General features: G+C 48.8%; 2 protein-coding genes across 4 annotated transcripts; both read left to right on the forward strand.

Moving 5' to 3' along the window:
• Window positions 1–1,397: 1,397 nt before the first annotated feature.
• PBX4 (PBX homeobox 4) lies at window positions 1,398–14,937 on the forward strand. Of its 2 annotated transcripts, none has more exons than XM_063318923.1 (9): window positions 1,398–1,734; window positions 4,748–4,821; window positions 10,896–11,137; window positions 11,507–11,697; window positions 11,998–12,133; window positions 12,376–12,532; window positions 12,728–12,834; window positions 13,638–13,739; window positions 14,178–14,937. In XM_063318923.1, the coding sequence occupies exons 1-9, from the start codon at window positions 1,514–1,516 to the stop codon at window positions 14,268–14,270; spliced, it is 1,323 nt and encodes a 440-aa protein (XP_063174993.1). In that variant the 5' UTR covers window positions 1,398–1,513; the 3' UTR covers window positions 14,271–14,937. The 2 variants fall into 2 exon arrangements, with proteins under 2 accessions (XP_063174993.1, XP_063174994.1); XM_063318924.1 differs by having other exon boundaries at window positions 13,638–13,724.
• Window positions 14,938–15,150: 213 nt separating this feature from the next.
• DSN1 (DSN1 component of MIS12 kinetochore complex) lies at window positions 15,151–21,639 on the forward strand. Of its 2 annotated transcripts, none has more exons than XM_063318928.1 (11): window positions 15,151–15,281; window positions 15,374–15,419; window positions 17,031–17,378; window positions 17,812–17,885; window positions 18,088–18,160; window positions 18,523–18,610; window positions 19,745–19,804; window positions 19,962–20,033; window positions 21,026–21,170; window positions 21,292–21,379; window positions 21,472–21,639. In XM_063318928.1, the coding sequence occupies exons 1-11, from the start codon at window positions 15,231–15,233 to the stop codon at window positions 21,558–21,560; spliced, it is 1,134 nt and encodes a 377-aa protein (XP_063174998.1). In that variant the 5' UTR covers window positions 15,151–15,230; the 3' UTR covers window positions 21,561–21,639. The 2 variants fall into 2 exon arrangements, with proteins under 2 accessions (XP_063174998.1, XP_063174997.1); XM_063318927.1 differs by having other exon boundaries at window positions 15,152–15,281; window positions 21,026–21,173.
• Window positions 21,640–21,815: the final 176 nt, after the last annotated feature.

The following is a 21,815-nucleotide window of genomic DNA, read 5'->3' on the forward strand; positions in this document are numbered from 1 at the left end:
CTGAGGGGCGCTGCTGCCTTCCGGAGTCATCAGGACCCCGCACGTTACCATAATTGCGGCTTTTAATGAACACTTTTTTTCCCCGGGATTTCTGCATTTGCTGCAGAGGAAAAGAAAAGCTGTTTTAACTTCGCCCAGACGCTGCACTCACTCCACTGGGAACATCCCCAGAGGGGACACCCCAGGTCAGTTTGCAGCACTTTCATCATTCATCACGTTGTCTAGGAGGGAATATTTTCATGTTTTCCTTACAAAGATTTTTGCTGAGCAGCCGGAGAAGCCAACGTGCCTGGCTGACACCGAGCCCGGGCCACCAGCACTCTGAGAGAGGGACCGAACCCCGGGTTTGTGTTCTGAAGCTGAAGGGGAATGCCATACGCCTGCTCCGGAGGGTGAATGCAGTATTTCATATTTGCAAAATTGATATTGTTATTTTAAACAGTGCTAAAACTGCATTGCTGAATGTTAAGTTAGCCTTGCCTGTGAGGTGAAGAGTCAAGCGTTGGGTTGATGGCAGCCAGGAGCGTGGAAGATGCTTCTCCTTGAAATGCAGGTGTAAGAGGACGTAAATCCTGTGAGCACGTTGTACTACTGGAAGGTAAAGCGCTGAAAGAGAAGAACGATGACCAGTGCAGTCAGCTCTCTGCTTGCACAGAAGCATTTAAATAGAGAAGCTAAGTTTGAAGGTTTTCTCCTTTTTTAACTTCTCTTTTTAGGCAAACCTAGGTCTAGCTGTAGTGCTGTAACTGTAAAGTAGTGGCTTAGGAAGATGCCCAAACTTCTCAGAAAGCATGACCCTCTGTAAAAAGTAACTTTTTCTGCACTGCTTTGTACCTGCAAACCTTATTCAACTCTCTCAGGCTACTCAAAAACATGAACGGTATTAGTAACAAAGAAGCATATGCTCTAATTCTTCCTTCAACTAGTCTAATTCTTCCTTCAACTGTGCTTCTCACTAATAAAACTCCATTAGCATCCATCTGAACAGTTTTGCTCTCTCTGGGTGCAAAAAGTGAAGAATCAGGATGAAGTATCGTGCCTGTTCAATCAGATATTTGCAAAACCGATGGTGGCTGGGCAGCGAATGGAACCCTTGCGCTGCCCTTGAGTGTATATTTACATATTAAGATTGTTTATTGTCTGCCTGGACAAATTAGAGGTCGATTAGGCGGGGATCCCCGAATGTCATCACCGTGCGGTTTTGTGAAATGGCCGTGACGTTGCGGCGTGGATTTGATGCCGCTCGGGAACCTCCGGCGGTGAAGGGAACGGCCGGGGTCGCCGGTGATGCCCCGGGAACCGAGCGACAGGGATGGGGGCGGGCGGCGCTAGGACCCAGCGCGGGGCGCTGAGCGGCCCCGCCCCCGGCGTGCGTGGGCGTGGCCCGCGGGGGGCGCGGCACGTCGCGGCGCGCGGGGCGGGCCCGGTGGCGGCGGCGGCGGCGGGGGGGGCTGCGGGCGCTGGGGCCCTGTTGTGTGGGAGCCGCGGCGGACCGGGCCCGCCGCCCCCCGCCATGGAGGACCCGTCGCGGCTGCTGGCGGCGGCGGCGGCGCACGGAGCCGGGGTGACCCTGCCCGGCGGAATCCCGCCGCCCCCTCCGCCCGCCGCCGGGGATCCGGCCGCCGCGCCCCCACCGGGGCCGCCGCCTGCTCCTCCCGCGCATCACGACACCGGCGACGTCCTGCAGCAGATCATGGCTATCACCGACCAGAGCCTGGATGAGGCCCAGGCCAGGTACCGGCGGGCCCGGCCGCCGGGCGGGGATTGGTGGGGGGGGGAGCCCGGGCGCGGCGGAGCCGCTCGGTACCGGCCGCCTTCCCGTGACTCAGCTCTGCCCCGGTCCTCACCGGGGGCTGTGGCGGAGGGCAGCGCTCCGGCGGGGGAAGGGGGGTCGGTGGGAAATGGCCTTTCGGGGGAGGAAAGTTCGGCCATCGGTTCCCGGTGTTCCGGTGTCTGGGAGGCCTCCGGTACCGGCGGGATGCCCCGGTTCCTCCTCGTTAATTTTCCACCGCGTTAATTGCCTCGGTGAGGTAATTGCAGCCGTTATCCCGGGTGGAAGCGGGATTGTCCGGCCTGACGCAGCGACGGGGATGGGAAAACCGGGAAAAAAGGCTGGAAAACCGGGAAAAAACATCGGGAAAACCGGGAAAAAACACCGGGGAACCCGAAGCGGCGGCTGCCGTGAGTTTGCTTGGAAGCGGGGAGAGAGCCGGGGGGGGGCCCAGGGTCTCGCCGCCATCAAGAAGTTTCTCTTTAATCATATTTAAATAAAAATTAATTAAGTTTATTCTTTGGAAATTACAGCAATAATCCCAGGGCAAAACCAGCCGGGAAATCCCGGGAATTCGGCGTTTTCTGGGGTGTCCCCCCCCGGCCCCGCAGCGGCCCTGATTGGGGCGGTGTAATTAGCCCTAATTACGGCGCCTGGCTCCCTCGCCGGCGCGAGGTGGGCAGCCTTGGGGAGAAGGTTTCTAAAAATCAGCAAAATGGGGTTTTGGGGCCTTTTTTCCCCTCGGTTGGGTGTCGTCTCCCAGTTTCCCCGTTGCGGCCGCGGTGCCCATTTTCATCGTTTTTTAAAAATTTCTGCCTCAAGTTTTGCCGATTTTTGGCAACGCCAGTCACTGTCGCACCCGATTCCCGAGCGGATTCTAGGAATATACGGAGAAATTCTGCGTTCTAAGAATGTCACGTGTTTGGGTTTAGAACCGACGCTTTTGGGTAACTTTCAAGGGCAGCGAAACCTGAGCGGCGCTCGTGGGAATGTTGTTTTTTCCCCAAAAAATTAAATTTTTCTTCCCTACCTGGCGCTAATCTCAGAAATACCCGCCCGCAGCCGCTGTATGGATCCTATAGGCGTGGATTCACCTCCGTGTCGCGTAAAAAATGTGCTTTTTTTCTCACAATTTCCTATTTTAAGATAATTTTGAGTGGAATAAAGCTGTCGGGAGCTTTAGTTTCAAAGAAGAGTTGAAGAACAGGCTTAGGAAAATGGCCCGAGCGGTGTTTAAATTAAATAACTTTATAGAAAAGCTGTCAAAGTCCAGCTGAAGCGCAGCCGGCGGGAAAGCCCCCACGTTTTAAAGCATTTTGGGGGTATTTTCATGTAAATATGTATAAAATAAGGTGTTTTCTTTTCTTCTGGACAAGAAGTTTGTTGGGTTTAGGCCTCCTTTAGAGGACGTCGTGCTGTGGAAGCGAAACCAGAAGCGATGGGGATCCGGAGCTTCTCCCACCTCAGCACCACCCCGTTATTTCTCGGGGATTCATCTTTTTTTGGGTTAAAAATGCACGTTGATGGGGTTTAGATATATATTATTTTAAGGCCCGGGGCACGTCAGAGGGTTCTTTCCCTGCGCGCGAGGAGAATTTTTAACATCCAAGTTGAAAACTTGGGTGAAAGTTTCACTGAAAGGAAAATGAAATCTGCCAAGGATGAGTTTTAACGCTGCCATTAAACACGTCGCGTTATCACCTTCACCACAATTAGCAGCTGTATTAATTAAGCTATTAACTGCAGGGCTGGGATCTCTCCTGCCTTGCACCAAAACACCGGGTTTCCGCCCCGGATTGGGAGCGTGGGCTGGAGACGGGGATTATTTTCCCTCTCCCCCGGTGTTGTGAGGACAATAGGCTTCTTCTCCGCTGCCTTTGTTCTCCGGCCGTCGGGCTCCGGCTCGATCTCACCCACCGGCTCCGGAGCTGCCTGGGGATTGATTTTTTTGGCCATGTGGGGAAGGAAAAGTGAGCGACCCGCTTCAGATTCTGCGATTTTGGTTAAAAACTGGCGTTCCGATATCGGCTGGCAGGGGAGGAAGCCGAGCGGCTGGATTTGCGCTGTTCCCAATAGCTGGCGAACGACAGCCGGTTTGTATTTCTATTAAAAACACCTTGAAACCTGGCTATAAAGGCGATTTCAATATTATTTCTGAATTATAAAACGGGTCTTGAGAAGCAAAAGAGACTTTTTTTGAGGCGTATGGCGCAGCTGGATACTTCTTTCCCCGGATTTCCAGTGGAAATTGGCCACCAAATGGCTGGATGGGCCTGGAAATTTGGGGCAGCTCAGTCCAATCCCGTGGGAAACTGCTTTTATCCGTTTCCCACCGCACTCCACGTGTGTTTTGAACTGAGCAAAAGATGTAATTCCCTTGTTTTGATTAGATATTAGGATGGATTCTGTGTTAATGTAATTAATGTTATCCCTTCCTGGCGAGAAGCCGGGGGGAAACAAAGCACCAAGTGCTGGAAGAGCTTCAAAAAGGCAAAATTAGCAGGTGTGGTTTGTGCTAAAATGCTGTTAAATCCGATTTGCTTTTCATTGGATCAGGTGGCCCCTCGTGTAAGTGAGAGGTACTTGCGTTCTTTGCTCTAAAAACACTGGGGTTTTTTTCTACTTTTTGAATGGTTTCCATTATTATTAGCTTTTATAGAAGCGCATTAACTCAAGAAGGAACTTTTTACCCCCACGTATAAATCTGCTTTTTGGTCGAGCTGCAGGTGCTTACGGTTCCTATAAGCGACGCGGAATTTTGAATTTTAAGGCCTATTTTTACGACAGTTTGCCCATAGCCTGGCACTTAAGCGGAATATCTCACCCAAACTTGCCCATTTCTCTCTGAATTTTATGCGCTGACCTGCTGTTAGCGAAGCGCGATCCCGTTCTCTCTCAAGCCCCGGCATCTTTCGTCGTCTCTCCCGTCGGCGCTCACTCTTTTTTTTTTTTTTCTTTTTCTTTTTTCCGTTTCAGAAAACACGCCTTGAACTGCCACAGAATGAAGCCGGCTCTTTTCAGCGTGCTGTGTGAGATCAAGGAGAAAACAGGTGCGTTGGGGGCTTTTCGGGCCTCGGCTTTCCAAAAAAAACAAACCCAAACCCCGTTCCGCTGTCATTTCGCGTGGCCTCTGTTTTCCCTGGTAGATTCTACAATTTAAGGCTATATTTTTTTTTTGGCTTAACAGTCTCCTCTAAGCTGGAAATTGCTTTGATGTGCCTTTTATGATGCTGCCTGTGTGCAGGTTTGGAGAAAACAGCGCTGCTCCTTTGAGTTTTGGTTGTGTGTAGGTGAAAAATCTATAGGTCGGGGGTTTTTTGATGTCTGGCTCGATACCTAGAGAATTCCGAATAACGTCGCTGCGTTGTTATGCTCTTTTTTTTATTCCTTTAAGGAATCGGTACCAAAGCTGTGGTGGTGGTAAGAGTTCAAAGCTGACAAATAACTGTATTACGGAGAAAAAGAGACAGAACGCGTGGGGATGGGGGAAAGGCAGAAGCAGCAGGAAATCACGCGGCTTTCCTGGAGGAGCAGAAGTTCTGGGGGCAAATGGATTTTGATTTTTGAATGATGCAGTAGATGCTCCTACGTGAACACTGAAGCAGGCGGCGTTCGAATGTCTAATTTCTATACGCTATAGTGAATTTTAATTTTTTTTTTTTTTTTTTTTAGAGAATAACCACTTTAATTATGCATAACTAAAATGGCGGTGGGTTTTTTTTGTTGTTGTTATTGTTTGTTTTTTTAAGTTTTACTTGTGTGACCATTTAACATCCTAAACCTCCATTCGTATTATTTTTATGAAAATCCCCAAACTCGCAGTGCTCCCCGTTGGATTGCCCAGCGAGGGCCCGCAGGGTTCCATCCTCCGCGGTGCCCTTGTCATCGCGGGCAGCTTTTACGCGTTTGTTTCCGGAGAGTTTGGTTGCGTGTATCGCGTTCTCGTGACTTTTGCTTCCGAAGGAAAATCGCGGTGGTGAGTGTGCGCGCGCTTTTCTGTCTGTCCGTCCTGCGAGAATCGCTGCCCTTAAGGAGGGGCTTACCTCCGTTTTGGTTGGTTTTTTTTCCTTTCTGCGCCGAAAGCCGCCTTTTGCCTTTTATTGATTGAAAATGTGACTCCCCTGAGCTCGGCGCGCTTGCGGCAACAGCCTGCGATATCGCGGTTATGCTGGATTTGGTTTGGTCTTGGAGGTTTTTGAATGTCTGATGCTCTGTCTATTCCTTATTTAAATTACGGGGAGCAGATGTTATGGCTTGAAGCAAACAAAAGCCTGGACATACTGTAGCACAAGGTTTTGGGCTCTCTTTGTGACCCGGGCGCACAAGCTCCTTTTCTAGCTCGGAAATCGGTCTCAAACATATTCCTCCCCCCCGTCCCCCCCCCATTTTTCTTTCACTCTTTGTTGGAGCGCTGGTATCGTTCACAATAGCGCAGGATAAGCCGGACGCCTTCGCAGTGGGCAGCCAGCTGGAAGGTGCCGAAAAATTCTCCCCGATAGCGGTTATTAATTAAAAAGAAATGACAAATGACTCTCCGTAATGAAAATAAACTTGGCCGCATTTAATGTTTTGTGGCGTCCGTGTGTGTCCCGTCCTCCCTCCCCCAGTGATTTTCATTTTTTAAATTGTAAACCACTTAGGAGGAAAACAGGTATTTTATTTTCAAGTCTTAAAAACGTGCCTGGAGTGTATGTAGCTATTTGAAGAGGCATCTAATCCAATAAAACCTGCTTGGTTTTTTGGGAACTCGCAGAAGCATTTGGAGCATTTTTTAGTCGATGCAGCAAATGGGTTTTTTGCTGGTTGGGTTACGCTTCAGACACGAGTCAAGCAATATGAATTCAAACATGGCATAATTCTGTCTTAAAATCAAAATTAACCATCCCTAGTGTTAATGATGCCGGCTTTTTTGGTGCTGAATAGTAAATTTCCGAGTTTTTCTTCTCAGCTGATTATGCTGGTGTCTGGGAAGACGCCAGACCGGGATGGGCCTTTGGCCCCTTGGGGCAGGGAGAGTGTGTCTCTACCCACTTTTGTGGGACTCTTTATTTTGTGTTTCTGGCCTGTGGTGGGGAGCGTGTTTGTCGCAGCGTGGCAACACGGAGTACCATTTTTTTTATTGTTTCTCATCGTTGTTAGCTGTCCTCTGTCCCTCCTTTCTCGTGCTGGCACTCGGCTGGGTTAATTCAACGGGTACTTTTTCATTTGGTGGTAAAACTTGGCAAGCGGCGCAGCCGAAGAGCACGCTTTCTCTTTGTCGCCGCATTTGTTGACATCCTTACGTAGCCCAGTCTTGTTTGGAGCCCTGCTGGCTTTTGTCTTCTCTTTCCGTTCTCTTTCCTCCCTCCCAGAACTCCGAAGATTCGGAGAAAGCTCTCTCCTGTGGCAACACTTTGAGACCAGCTGAACCCACAGCAGTGTCACTCCCTGTACTGGGATGCTGGGGAGGCTGGTGTCCCCACGGAGGACGTTGAGCTGAAAAATGGGGTGAAAACTCTGCGTGGTACTGCACGAGGGGTGTGCGTGGTATTTTGGTAGCGTTAAGGAGTAGTTTAGAAGGGGTTCATGGTCGCTTTAGGTGACCTGATAGTAAAAAACCAGGCTCCTGCCTTCTCGCCTAACAGCGTGGTTTGTGGACGGCCAAATCGAGGAAACCCTCCTGTCCGAAGAAACCATCAGAAGTCAGTGTTTAGCATGAGTTCTAGGATAAATATCTGCAAGTGTAACATGGGGGATGGAATCGTCTGGGGAAAAACAGAGACGCGGACGAGGAGGGGTGGAGGTCCAGGAACCTTCCACTCTCCAGAGGTATCTTATACTTCCTACAGTGCTCATTTCTGGCCCTAATAAAGCAGTTTTTGCTTCTAACTTTGTGTATTCTCTACCAGCTAGACACATTTATTGTGCTCTTCTGCATAATTTCCTCCGTGAAGGAAAACTGGGAAAGGAAAGCGAGTCTAAGCAAAGTGTGTATCACTTATTTTGGTACCGGTGATCTTGTACAGTTCATTACGGAACTGCAAATCTTTAATTAATGAGATGTAAATATATTGTAATGATTGCATTTGCATACTGAGTGAGGCTCCAGCACCTTAGGTTGTGATGTATTTTAATTAAAGATTAATTAGAAATGATGGGAATTTCATTTTGCTTAGTATAATTATTTTACATATTTGATGAATATCTGGTAGGTGATGTGCCAGAGAACGCAGAAGATTCTATTGGTACGTCTGACGGGAGCGACTTCTTGGGCTTTTTGAGCCAGTGTAGGGTTTTTCTTAAACATCCATAAAAGTGATGGATTGTGAAGGATTTAAGTGAAGGATTTAAGGGTGAAGGATTTTACCTTTACACAAGAACTTTCTAAATCATGCTTAAAACACTGGCTATGCCGTAACTCCAGTCTCGGCGTCTTGACTCAAAGACTCTTGCGTATTACTAGAGTTGTTACATGTTCTTAAACTATTGTGGGCCATCAAATTCAAAAGTTTGATGGCCAAAAGGCTAGTGAGAGGGGCAAGCTTCCTCGAGAAGCGTTCTCCTCGAAGAATGGTGAGGCAGTAGGTGATAAGCGGTGCCGAAAGCTCGCAGGGAAGATGCAGCTGCCCTGCCAAAATTCATCTACTTCTGGAGTTGTTTGCACCAGACTTTCGAGATGGACTTGCAGAAGCCGGTTTGGAGTGAATCTGATGTAACTTATGATCCGTACAACTATTATCACTAGGTGAAGGTACTAGGAATAAAAATAAAGTTCAAGCAAAAGATATCCATTCCAGGAGATGAATTTAATTTTAGACTAAAGTCTGCCAGTGATTTCTTTAGAACTTGTGTTTTAGCTGTCAGACGTGCTTAGACGCAGTTATCCCAAAGTTTAAAATCAACCTGACGGAGCGGGTTGGACAGACCGAGCACCTCGCACTCGTCGGTTCTCAGGTCTGCTTGCCTTTTGAGAGAGTTTATTAGATCAAAGTTTGGTTGGAAATGCAGTTTATGGTATTTTGATGATGGTTAACTCCTTTCTAGTTTCTTGCGACTTCGCAGAGCCAGCCAACCAGCTCCTTCCCTCGAGACCGGGAAGGTGCTTTATACGTGCTTTTCAGCAGTCAACTTGAGACAAGCTTATGTGTAATTGATGATAACTAATGTCTAATTACCATAATTAGACAAGTGACATAAAATTAAGCTGCAGCTGGGAGCTTGACTTCAACATGAGGTACTCTGATATGCATCATAATGTGCATAAAAAGATGTTTGGCAGAAGCACATTCAAATAAGAAGGTGACACCAAAATATCGGTCCTGCTGAATTCACTCTTGCCAACCCAAATAGTTTAGTGGGAGTTTTACCAGAAAGACTGAGGAGCAAATGGCCACCGGTGAAATCGCTGCTGGCAATTTTTAAAAGCAAAAACCCCCCAGCAAATAAAAAACCCCCACCCTTTTTTCGGTGTTTGTTTCATTTCTTGTAATGTCCACTCAGCAAGGGGTGCATGCAGTGGATGGTCTGCTATTTTTTTAACAAAAGGTATTAATTCTAATTCCGTAACGAGTTAGAAAAGCCACAAACTTTTAAAATAGTCGACAGTTTCCTCGTTGCTGTCTTAGCTTGAATTCAGCAGTTACCCAGTTATGGTTATTTTTGCCTTACCTTTTTCCGCTTGCAAAAAAGATTGGGGATATTCTGGAGACGACCTGGATTGCGGTGACAGAGCGAAGGTCTGCAGCCACTCTGAAACGCTCTTTTCTTCAAAATTATGTAGTAATTTCTTCATAGCCTGCAAAATATTAAGTTCAGGAATGTCATTGTAAGTTTAGGCTCCTTGTGTGTTCAAAATTATTGTGGGATTTTTTTTTTTTAGATTAGCTAGTCTTTTGCCTGCAAAATGCTGGAAATTGTTCTAAGTGCCTATGTTTAATGCCTCTGTACCTTGTTCTGCCCTGCCCGAGAATCTTTGCATAATAAGAGGTCTTTTGTGTTTATCTTTGGTCTCGTTAACCTGCCAATTACAATTTGGAAAAGGCCGTTTGAATTCCGTAGCTTCACAAGGTTAAGAGCAACTGTTCATCCAACTGAAATTATCTAGCAATTAAAATCAAATTGAAAGCCAAAAAAGCTGGTGGCGTTTTTTGCACTGAGTCAACATATTGCGAGTTCTTGCGCTTTTTAAAAAAGGAAGTTCATACCAAATTGTCAAAAAAATGGGGAAACGAAGTTTTTAAAACAAATTTGCTTGGAATCAAATGAATAATCTGAGCATACAGGTGGCTGCAGTCTGGGTCTGTTGAATATAAGCTTAAGGAAACTGGCTTCTGGTGCATTTTTTTTCATGTTTCAGATTTTGATAGATTTTGAAATAGATTTTTAATAGATGTTAAAATTCAGCGCTGTTAAGACTTCAATTCGTAGCCTGCTGCTGTATAGCATAGTTGCGTCCTTGGCGTGTAAAGTGGACGAGGTCAAACTCACGCCTTGGGTACCGATTTTAGCGTTTTTTGCACCAGTGGGGTGTTGGTTTCCGTCCCTGGACGTGGAGACGCAGCAGTTGCCCCAGCAGCTCCGGCTGTTTGTCTGCCCGCTGTGGTCTGTCTGCACGAGCGGGTGCTGAGGGCCGTTGAGGAGCGTGCAGGGAGCCAGGCGGCAGGTGATCCGGGGCATCTGCTCTGTAAAAAAACTCGTCCTAATTTTTACAGGACTGCTAAGATACATCCTAAACGTGGTATAAACGAGTATGACCCTGAGTACTGGGTCCAGCTCTGGGCTGCCCAGTTCAAGAAGGACAGTGGAGAGAGTCCAGCGGAGGCTGCGAGGATGATGAGGGGATGGAGCATCTCTCTAGTGAGGAAAGGCTGAGGGACCTGGGGCTGTTGAGCCTGGAGAAGGGACGACTGAGAGGGGATCTCATCGATGCTGAGCAATGTCTAAAACTTGTTTTGGTGTTTCTCGGTCCTGCTTGTTCTGACGTGCTGCCTCGTGGCTTCGTTAAACGCTCCCTTTTTTTTCTTTCCCTTGAGCTCAAGACCTGCTAAAACCTCTCGAGAGCGTTCAAATGCTTTGCCGGAATTGAAGTGGATGCTCTTTCCTGTTTCGGAAATAACCTTTTGATTCCCTCTTTATATTTATCTAGTGTTAAGTATTCGCGGTATTCAGGAAGAAGATCCCCCAGATGCTCAACTAATGAGACTAGATAACATGTTGCTGGCGGAGGGTGTCTCCGGGCCCGAGAAAAGAGGAAGAGGAGGACCGATGGCTGTAGCAGCAACATCAGGTGGCTGTCCAAATGACAATAGCATTGAACACTCTGACTACAGGGCCAAGCTGTCACAGATCCGACAGATATACCACTCTGAGCTAGAGAAATATGAACAGGTGATCTTTCTGCATGGAAGAGTTTTTATCATCTCAATTAAAAATAACCGTTTTTTCCTTTGGTGTTGGTTGTAAGAACAGAACAGGGAGCGGAATGAATTCAGGTGAACGCGAGGATAGCAAATTCAGTTGAAAACTTATCTGAGCGTTACAGAAGTAAGGTGGAGATAGAGGGACTGGACATCAGACTAGAGATAATAAATGTCTCGTTTATCTTTGTTGCCGTTTTTTAAGGGTAAACAGAGTAAAGCTGAAACATGGAAACTCCTCTAAAGTTTTTTGGTGTGTTTTTTTAAATATATATTCTTGTTGGGGAAGCGAATTCTAGGGTATTTTATTGTTTGTCGATACAAATGTGGGTCTTTTCAGGCCTGCAGCGAGTTCACCACCCACGTTATGAACCTGCTTAGGGAGCAGAGCCGAACAAGGCCGATTTCGCCAAAAGAAATCGAGCGGATGGTGAACATCATCCACGGCAAATTCAGCACCATCCAGATGCAGCTGAAGCAGAGCACGTGCGAGGCAGTGATGATCCTGCGCTCGCGCTTCCTTGACGCAAGGTAGGAGAAAACACAAATCTAGCGATAACCGACATTTCAGCCCAAACTTCTTGTGTTGCTCGATGCCAACGGTTGCCTAAGAAATCTCAAGTCCCTCATTCCCAGCGTCGATCTACTTTAAATATTAGGAATTTCCCACCTGTTATGCCCGCTTTGACACCAACATCTATGTAATTCCACTCAAGTCTTACATTCTTCTTCAAACCAAATGTATTTAAGAGGGAAAAAAAAAAGCCAAGTGTACTCTAGTCAGTCTACTCCACAGCACCATTTAAATAGGAATAACTGATATTTTTCTAGGCGTAAACGACGTAACTTCAGCAAACAGGCAACGGAAGTACTGAATGAATATTTTTATTCGCATCTGAGTAATCCTTACCCCAGTGAAGAGGCCAAAGAAGAGCTAGCAAAGAAAGGCGGCATCACAGTTTCACAGGTATGAAGTGTTTTACCTGGAATTAAGTGACTTTTTCTTCCTCCGTGTATTTTTTTTCCCCTAGTTAGCAAGAGGCTTCAGTTACTGGTACTTTAAATAGGATTGAGGTTATTCTGAAGGGTTTAGTAATAGGTATTTTCTGCTTGAAGCCGAGTTTAAAACGCCTCCTTTGCTGGTAACTTGTGAATAGAGTAGAAAATATAATAACTTGACCAAATGCTAACGGTGATATACGTCTCCAGGTTTCCAACTGGTTTGGTAACAAAAGAATTCGATACAAAAAAAACATGGGGAAGTTCCAAGAAGAAGCCAATATTTACGCTGCAAAAACAGCAGTGGATGCAACTAATGTCGTGGCTCAAGGCAACCAGGCAAATTCTCCATCTACACCAAATTCAGGTGAGAGAGAGCGCGGGGGAAGAGTGTCTGCTTGAAGGGCGCTAATTATTTCTTGTGATAATTAGTACCACAGACTAACGGTGTTTGAAACAGTCATAGGTTTTCTTTTTCTCTCGAACTTAAATGATACTTGTTGAAGAACCATTTTTGGTGGGTTTTATTTGTTATTAAAACACGCTATCTTTTCTTTTTCAGCTTCCTCTGGCTCTTTTAAGATGACAAATTCCGGAGATTCGTTTATAAACTTGCAGTCATTGACTTCCTACCAGAGCTCCCCAGTGGGAGCCAATGTGCAGTCACAGGTCAGTAAGAAGAAAAAAAACCAACCAAACATACTTTTAGCAGTGAGATAAGTGTTAAAATCCCATTTCTCTGTCCTTTGTCCGGTATGAACAGGCTGCCCAGGGAGGCCGTGGAGTCTCTGTCCTTAGAGATATTCAAAATCCAACCTGCTCTAATTGACCCCGTTTGGAACAGCGGGGTTGGATTAGAACAATCTTGGTTTATTTTTTTAAAGTAGATTCTCTCAATAGCAGATAGGGAAGGATTTTTCTGGCTCTGGACACCACGGGCTAGGATGCAAGAAGTGACTAGGGTCAAATTTCTCCAATAAAAGTCAAGAAACGAACCTGCTCAAATATGTATTTTCTCTTGGAACTAGAATTTTCTCTTACAGAATTAACTGATACCTAAATTAACCTGCTGCTGTTCTTCTGTCCCTTTAAATGTACATTAATGAAACAGTATTTTCTCATTTTAGAGTCAGTCTTGATCCATTTAATTAGAACTTTGCTTAGGATTTCTGGTTACCGGTATTGTCAGACTCATTTTAAGCTTTCTGCTGAATTTCTAAACCGGTCTGAACTGCGTAAAATCATTGTCTCTGTCCTCAATGCTGTAGGTGATAGGCTCTAATTTTGCTCGATAATTAACTAGTTAGGTAAAGCTCGGTTAATAGCAAGAACTGCAAAGAAAATTTGTCTTCCTGCGAGAAAACCTGCCCCTTGTTGAAAGACTTTTTGGCCCAGTAGATCTGTGCCACGTACCGCTGCATTTCTTCAACTTTTTATCGTTACCGTTCTCACTCTGCGGCATCTCGTTCCAGATGGATTCCTTACACCACGTCATACACCAGACGGGAAGATACGACACGATTGTGGGGAATCCTTTGTATACGACGCAGCGCATAGATGTAAGATGTACTGAGGTATTACTTACTAGAAACACAAATTCTGCCTGAGATTGGTTAATGATCTGTGAATAAATGTTGATTATTTTTTTTTTATTTCCTTGACCATTTCTGATGTGGGGATAGGAGAAAACTGGGAAAGGTATCGTTTAATACACCAGCCTTTCCCTCCTGGAGACTTGATTTAAAATTTCGGCTTTGCTCACCAGAAGATTTGCGCGCTTCCGTTAATTCTTGCCGTAAGAGATGGCGCAAGGAATAAGAGTAACACCATAAAATTGGGGGGGGTGGAGAAGATTTTTATGGGGTATTTGTGGACAAAGCTTTGCCAGAGCCAATACATACTTATTTCCTTTCCTGTCGCTCGTAAGGTGGAAACATCTAAAGGCATATTTTGTTGTCTGCAAGTAGTTTCTTAAAGATTTAATGAAACAGATCTATTTATTCTCCCTGCAGGCTAATGGCAGCTGGCAGGATGCTACCACCCCTTCATCAATCACTTCACCTGCCGGAGACCCTGGAAGTGTTAATTCGGATGCGTCTAATTAAGTTTTTAGGACCTATTGATGAGAGGAAAGAGGTCATTAGTGTAATTTGTCAATGTTGCTCTTTTGCCAATACTATTGTTTGTACAACTTGACACACAGCTAATTACCTCAGAAACCCCCCTGGAACCAATAGAAGATTGTGATTACAATGATACCTCTCTACCTCTCAGCCTCACGCAGTTGAGTTCTTTTTACTTATGCCCATTGGGATGTGAAGTTGTTTTAAAAAGAACTTGCTTCATTTTTCCTAACCAAATTCATTTTTTTAAAACATGGATTTTATGGTTAAGAGTCGGAAAGTGTTCTCTTCTAGAACTTGGCGTTTGTCTCAAGTTTTACAGCTTAAGAAAACTGACTTATTTTAATTTCCATAAAGTTTTTTACTATGAAATTTCTGTTCTAGTTGATAGCTACTAACAGTTAAACCCCCTGTATTGTAATTGTATGCGTTCTCTGTATTGTAATTTTGTATAGGAAAATAAGCTTTTCTTAACTAGAATTCATTCTGAGCTAATTAATCAGAACGTTGCTTTACCAAAACTCTCACTGGACTTTGCTCTCGGGTAGGACCTTCCATCCTGTGTCATTCCACGTAATTCTAATTTAATGTCTAGTGAAAAAACCAACCAACAAACAAACAAACAAAAACCAACAACCCCTACCTGCCATCCCCATGGATAATGATAAGGTTTTTGTGCATTTCTGCCGCTGTTAACACGGAGTCCGCCCCCTTTTCAGTTGAGATTTTATCAAAGATAATAAACATCCAAAGCCTTTTTTTTTTTTTTTTTTTTTTTTTCCTCCTCCCTCCCCTTTTCCTCTCAGTTTTCCTCACCTCGGGGGAGGGCGGGAAGCGGGAGGGGGGAGGCGCGAGGCGGCCTCTGCGCACGCGCCCAGCTGAGGGCGCCGCTTTCCCGCCGTGCCCCGCGCCCAACGGCCGCCGCGCGCGCCCGCCACCGCCATGGCGGAGTCCCCGGTCGCCGCCGCCGCCTCAGCGCGGCCGTCGGAGGAGGTGAGCGCTGGGGAAAGGGGGGAGGCCCGGCTGAGGGGGCCGCGGGTAGGCCGCGCTGCCGGGCTCCTAACCCTTTTTTCCCCCCACCTCAGCGTTCCCCCGGCGCAGCCAGCCCGGCGGCCGAAGGTGCGGTGTCAGGTAAGCTGTTGATCGGCAGCCGGCTAAATACGAGCCAGCGGTGTGCCCAGGTGGCCAAGAAGGCCACCAGCGTGGCCTGTGTCAGCAATAGTGTGGCCAGCAGGACCGGGGCAGTGAGAGTCCCCCCGTACTGGGCACTGGTGAGGCCCCACCTCGAGGGCTGTGTTCATTTTTGGGCCCCTCAGGACAAGAAAGACATGGAGGGGCTGGAGCGAGTGCAGAGAAGGACAGTGAAGTTGGTGAGGGGTCTGGAGAACAAGGAGAAGGGTCTGGAGAACTTCTGAGGAGTGACTGAGGGAGCTGGTGGTGTCCAGCCTGGAGAAAAGGGGGCCGAGGGGAGACCCCGGCGCTCTCTACACCCCCTAAAAGGAGGTTTTGGTGAGGTGGGGGGTCGGTCTCTTCTCCCAAGCGATGGGATGAGAGGAAACGGCCTCGAGTTGTGCCAGGGGAGGTTTAGGATGGATATTTGGAGAAATTCCTTCACAGAAAGGGTTGTCAAGCGTTGGGACAGGCTGCCCAGGGCAGTGGTGGAATTGCCATCCCTGGAGAGATTTAAAAGCCGGGCAGACGTGGTACGGAGGGACATGGGTTAGCGGTGGCTTCGGCAGTGTTGGGTTAACAGTTGGATGATCTGAAAGGTCCTTTCCAACCTCGAGCATTCTATTATTCGAAGGGGGGCGGCGGGGAGGGCAGGGCGGTGCCGAGCATCACCCTCTTTCCTGGTGGGCACCGGCCCAGGAGAAGGATCTCGGTGCTGGAAGGGAGAACCGGAGGCACCGGCAGGCCTGGGGGGCTGTGATGCAGTGATCCAGCCATCACCCCTCGGCGCTGCTGCTGCTCCGAGGTAGCGTTAGGGTTTGAAGAACACGCAACAACTTGTTGTCATTTAGACAGTTATTCTATCACCCAGTTACCCCTCCCCACCTGCAAAGGGGAATCGGGGAGAAACAGGGAGACCCAAGGGTTGAAAGCTAAAGAGATTTAATAGAATAAGCCTAAATAATTAATAATACTAAAGAGACAATACCAATATAAAGTATAGGAGGATTATACTCAGCCCATTCTAGGAGGGGGAAGCCGTGTGCTCCCACCAGGGGACAACAAAAGCGCTGCGGCTTCGGGAGGAAGGGAAGGGCTCAGGGCTCTGGCACCGGGGTGAGGAGTTTTCAGGATGGCAGCCATCAAGGGAGAGAGAGAGAGAGAGAACTCCACGTCAAACTTTCCCATTTATATTGAATGTGACGTTCATGGTATGAAATAATCTTGTTGGCAGCTTGGGTCAAGTGCCCGGGTCTCGTTCCTCATCCCTGCACCTTGTGAGCTTGAAAACACTGAGACCTTGAAACCCACATCCCAGAGCTGGCTTATAAAGTAAATATTTTCACAAATTCAGATACTAGAGGCTTCTAAAAGTGCAGTTTTCCGAAGCATTAAAGGAGACCTTACTGAAAAGTAAAATTACTGAAAGAGAAATTAATCCTGTGTTGCTCAGACCAGGACAGGTAGAAAGCAAAGCACAAAGAACAGGTTCAGTGTTTTTGACTCCCTGGGAAAGACCCTTTCCTCACTTTTTACGCTGTTAAACGTATTGTTTATGTCTGTTTTTCTCAGAATCTGATCCCAGAGAGAAAAAAACAGATCCTGAGCAATTCCTAACGCCACCTGATGTAACTGCTGTTAGCAAGAAGAACGTTAGTTCCCATGAGACAACCAGAGTGTCTGTGAGGAAAAGGTCCCAGGAAAGTCCCAGCCTCGGGAAGAGCCCCATCGGACCCAGCCCCAAGCGGCTGTCCCCCTGGAGAAGCAGTCCCAGGAAAGACCATGCCTTGAATTCTTTTAACTTGTCCCCGAGACGGCTCAGCACCACTCCTCAAGCCAAGCGGCGCTCTTGGTGTCGCTCGAGCCTGAAGGGGACGAAACGCCGAAAATCTCTGCCTCCTGTTCACCAAGACGTCACCGGTACGTGCTCCGCTCCCTTTACCAAGCTCTCTCAAGAAACTTGCCGGGCAGCCTGTAGCGAATTGAAGTTCAATTTCATGGCACGACCTTTAGGGTGATTGTAGTGTGATTGCGTTATTCCTGACTGGTAGCCACCCGTGTCCATGTTGGCCACGGTCTCGGAGGTCCCGGTACTTGAAGATGAGGTGCTGCATTAACGGCTTCTGTAGATCAGTGCTTTGCAGTCTCTGCCTTTTCATTCCATGCTTGAGCCTGAAGCGTGACTTTTCCGTCTTAGGAACTCTGTTTCTCCTCCTTTTCCCTGCTCCTTCTGTATCCTGCAAGCTGCACTCCTACGCAACAGCAGCTTGTAGCGTCTTTCGGGGACATTCCAGCTGTTTGTACCTTGGTGTGACTTTAACTGTTCTTAATCAATTTTGTTCTGATTTTTCAGAATTAAGCAAATCAATTAGCCTGGATTTGCCAGAGGTAGACCGGCTTTCCACGCTGCTGCTGTCCAGTTTCCAGGTAAGATCCTCGCATTTAAAAAGCGAATTCTTTTTCTCCTGCCTTTCTCTGCCATTAATCGTATGTTCTGATTTGTATAACTGAGTTGTGAAATACGGGCTGGGGGAGGAAGGAACTCCTTTCTCCTTCAGTAACGAGATCTCCCACAACCTTTGCCACCCCAGGAAAGGGCGCTAAGACCTTCTTTTCCATCTTCCCTTAGTTTTCTGCACAGAAATTCGAACACATCTTGAAGCAAACTGACGGCTTTAGCCCCGAGGCTTTCAAAGCGAACGGTAAGGTGGGCTGTATGTGTCAGCAAGGGCAATCCCAAACTTAAAAATACCGGCCCTGTGGTATTTTATTTGAGCGTTGAAACCCAGCAGAGAAGGGGTGGGTGCAGGTAAAAATGCGTAAATTATGTTTTTAAGATGCTGCGTGTGACTGCAGCCTCTGGAAGACAAATGGACACACTGAAGTCCCCTACAGTCACAGGCACGAGTCATTCCTTCAGAAACACTGTAAATAACTCAAGTGCCGTCTGACAAGGAATTGGAACGTTATCTCCTGATTAGGGAACAGCTTCATTTCTCAGTGTTTTTAGGCAGTGGTGGGTATGAGCCTTATTTTATCCTGTTTTATTTTGTCTCCATCTCAGTGGACTCGGTTTCCGAAGACCTGAAGCGATACATGCAGAAGCTGAAGCGAGACGGAACGCTGAAGAGCTGCATAGAAGACCCTAAAGGGTAAGGACTCACCGAACTCATCCCCTGCGGAGCGTAAGCAGCGAGTCGGTGTTGTTTTGTGGGGCAGAGGGGGGAGAAGGAGGAGAAGCCTCAACACAAAATGTGCCTGTTGCCACCTACAAGGACCTCACCCTGCCGGCATAAACCTTCCTAACTCAGCCGTGTTGAAAATTAAACATTTTAATGAGCTGCCTTCCCTCATCCCCACAACTCTTAACAGAACCAGCGAGGGAAGTGCAGTTACGGCAGCCGATTTTAGGGAGGTGAAACTTTTAAAATGGGAAAGAAACCACCATATTATCCCTTGGTTACACACGCAGGATCCGGAAAGTGGGGCGGTTCATAAACCAAAGGCAGACCAAGTAAGATTTTATGTGCTAAATGAATAAATATATATAAAAATCACAGGTATATGCACACGGATAATAAGAATTATGTATTTCAGGGATCATATGTAGCTGGGGGGGTTCAGCCTCGAGAAGAGAAGGCTCCGGGGAGACCTTGGAGCCCCTTCCAGTCCCTAAAGGGGCTCTGGGAAAGCCGGGAAGGGACTCTGGATCGGGGAGGGGAGCCGTGGGACGAGGGGGAATGGGTTTAAGCTGAGAGAGGGGAGATTTAGGGGAGATATTAGAAGAAATTCTTGGCTGTGAGGGGGGTGAGCCCCTGGCCCAGGTTGCCCAGAGAAGCTGTGGCTGCCCCATCCCTGGAGGGGTTCAAGGCCAGGTTGGCCGGGGCTTGGAGCAACCTGGGCTGGTGGGAGGTGTCCCTGCCCAGGGCAGGGGGTGGCACTGGGGGGGCTTTAAGGTCCCTTCCAACCCGAACCATTCTCTCATTCAACGATTCTGTTCTGGGTTTGCTTTATGGCCTCCCAGTCCTCTTGAAGGTACAGAGTAACCCCGTTGCCTGTGGCAATGAGGGGTTTTTGGGGCTGATGTCTCTGGACCACCAGCACAGCGAATACTTGGAGGGGTGTTATCTCTGTTGAGGAGATCGAGGAGACTTTTCTCTTTTACGTTCTGCAATTGGAAGCATTTACGCTGCATAAGCACCCAACGGGCACCAGAGCCCTCTGCCGTACGCGTGTGGAACGTGTAGGTCTCCCTGTATCCTGCTGATGTTGTTTCTGCACTTTAGGATTTTACTGGACTCGGCTTTGGATGAGTCAGTGGCCCAAGTGAAGGAGTGCATTGCCAGGTAAGATGGATTCTGACACCAGTATGGGTTTGGACTCCTCTTTGAGAGGGTATTTTGGGTGTATTTAGCTGTTTTTCCGACGCACCTTGCACTGCAGTTGAGCTTTCCCGAGGGAAGACCCGGGTACAGCCCCCTGCTCTCTCTTCTCGCTCCGCAGGTTCACTGCCGAGTGTCAGTCCTGGGATCAGCTCTTACTGCGCTACCAGGAGAGCGCCGAGGAAATGTCCAGGTGGGGATCGTTCCCCCCGTCTCACCCCTGCGTTTGGCCTTGGGAAAGAAAATCGGTGACTTGGGAAGCGCGGGTTAGATGAGGACGGTGACGTGGATGGAGAACTGGCCCCATGGCAGAGCTCCGAGGGTTGGGATCGGCGGTGGAGGGTCTGGTTGGAGGCCCGTGGCTAGTGGTGGTCCCCAGGAGTCTGGGCTGGGTCCGGTCCTCGTTCAACATCATCCTCGGTGACCTGGGTGAGGGGACAGGGAGTTTGGGGGTGACACACCCTGCGGCGAGACCTGGGCAGGCTGGAGAGGAACCTCATGGAGTTCAAGGAGGGCGAGTGCGGGGTCCTGCGCCTGGTGGTGGGAACAGCCCCCCGCACCAGTATGGGTTAGGGGTGACCTGCTGGAGAGAGAGCTGGGAGTCCTGGTGGACAACAGGTTGCCCACGAGCCAGAAATTGTCCAAGGAGGCCAATGGTCTCCTGAGGTGGCCAGCAGGTGGAGGGAGGTCATCCTCCCCCTCTGCTCTGCCTTGGGGAGGCCACACCTGGAGCACTGGGTCCAGTTCTGGGCTCCCCAGTTCAGGAAAGAGTAGGGAACTGCTGGAGAGGGTCCAGCGGAGGCTGCGAGGATGATGAGGGGATGGAGCATCTCTCTGGTGAGGAAGGGCCGGGGGACCTGGGGCCGTTCAGCCTGGAGAAGGGAAGCCGGAGAGGGGCCCTCAGCAATATCTGTAGGGCGGGTGGCAAGAGGATGGGGCCAGGCTCCTTCCAGTGGGTGGCCAGTGCTGGGACAAGGGGCAACGGGCACAAACTGGAACGTGGGAAATCGGGAAAGTTTTACTTTGAGGGTACTGGAGCCCTGGAACCGGCTGCCCAGAGATATTCCAGACCCTCCTGGAGGCGTTCCGGTGCACCCTGCTGGGGGGTACCGCTGTTTTGGGGGGGTGGGTGGATGAGCTGTTCTCCGTCCCCGCCCCTCCCTGACTCCGGGGGTTTGGTTTCAGGCGGCTGGAGGGGTGCAGGCGCGACGGCGGCCGGGCAGAGCCCCTCCAGCACCTCCAGACCTCCCAGGCCCACGTCCTGCGCACCAAACCCGACTACCAGCAGATCCTGGACGCGCAGGGGGAGGTGCTGAGCTGCATGGAGCTGGTGGTGAGTTGCTCCCGGGGGGGGAAATACTCTATTCCCGCTACGGATTTACGTGATTTTTTTCTTTCTTTTTTTTTTTTTTTTTTTTTTTTTTTTTTTGTCATCCGTTGGGTTTTGGCAGCTCGATGAACTCCAGCAAGCGGTGAAGCTGCTGCAGGCCTTCAGCGAGGACAGCCGGCAGTACTTGCGGCGCCTGTCGGAGCAGCTTGGTGAGCGGGAGCCCTCCGGGAAGGGGGTGGAAGCCTCCTGGAGGGTCGTTAACGGGGGTTAATGGCGTTTTGGTTTTTTTTTCTCGTTCCAGCCACCAGGACCTTCCAGCAGCTGGAGAACTCCCCCGTGCGCAAGCTGATCGCCCCGCCGCCCAGGGAGACGCCGCCAGCGGAGGGTTGAGCGGGGCGGCGGCCGGGACCGCGCTCGGGGCCGCTCTCAATAAAGGCAGTGGGAGCCCGGTGCCCCCCGGTGCCCGGTACACCCGCACTTCCGCGTTTGAAGGCGCCCTGGGCGGTCCGTTGCCGCTTATTGGCTGCCACGCACGTCGCTCAGAGCGCGACAGCCAATCGTCGCTCCCACAGTCTGCGCCCCCTAATGGGAGCTCGGTACCATCCCGAGGGCCCGTGCCCCGAGCGCTTCCGCCTTCGGAGGCGT

This window comes from Chroicocephalus ridibundus, chromosome 29, assembly GCF_963924245.1.
Source record: "Chroicocephalus ridibundus chromosome 29, bChrRid1.1, whole genome shotgun sequence".
In the NCBI taxonomy this organism is placed as follows: Eukaryota; Metazoa; Chordata; class Aves; order Charadriiformes; family Laridae; genus Chroicocephalus; species Chroicocephalus ridibundus.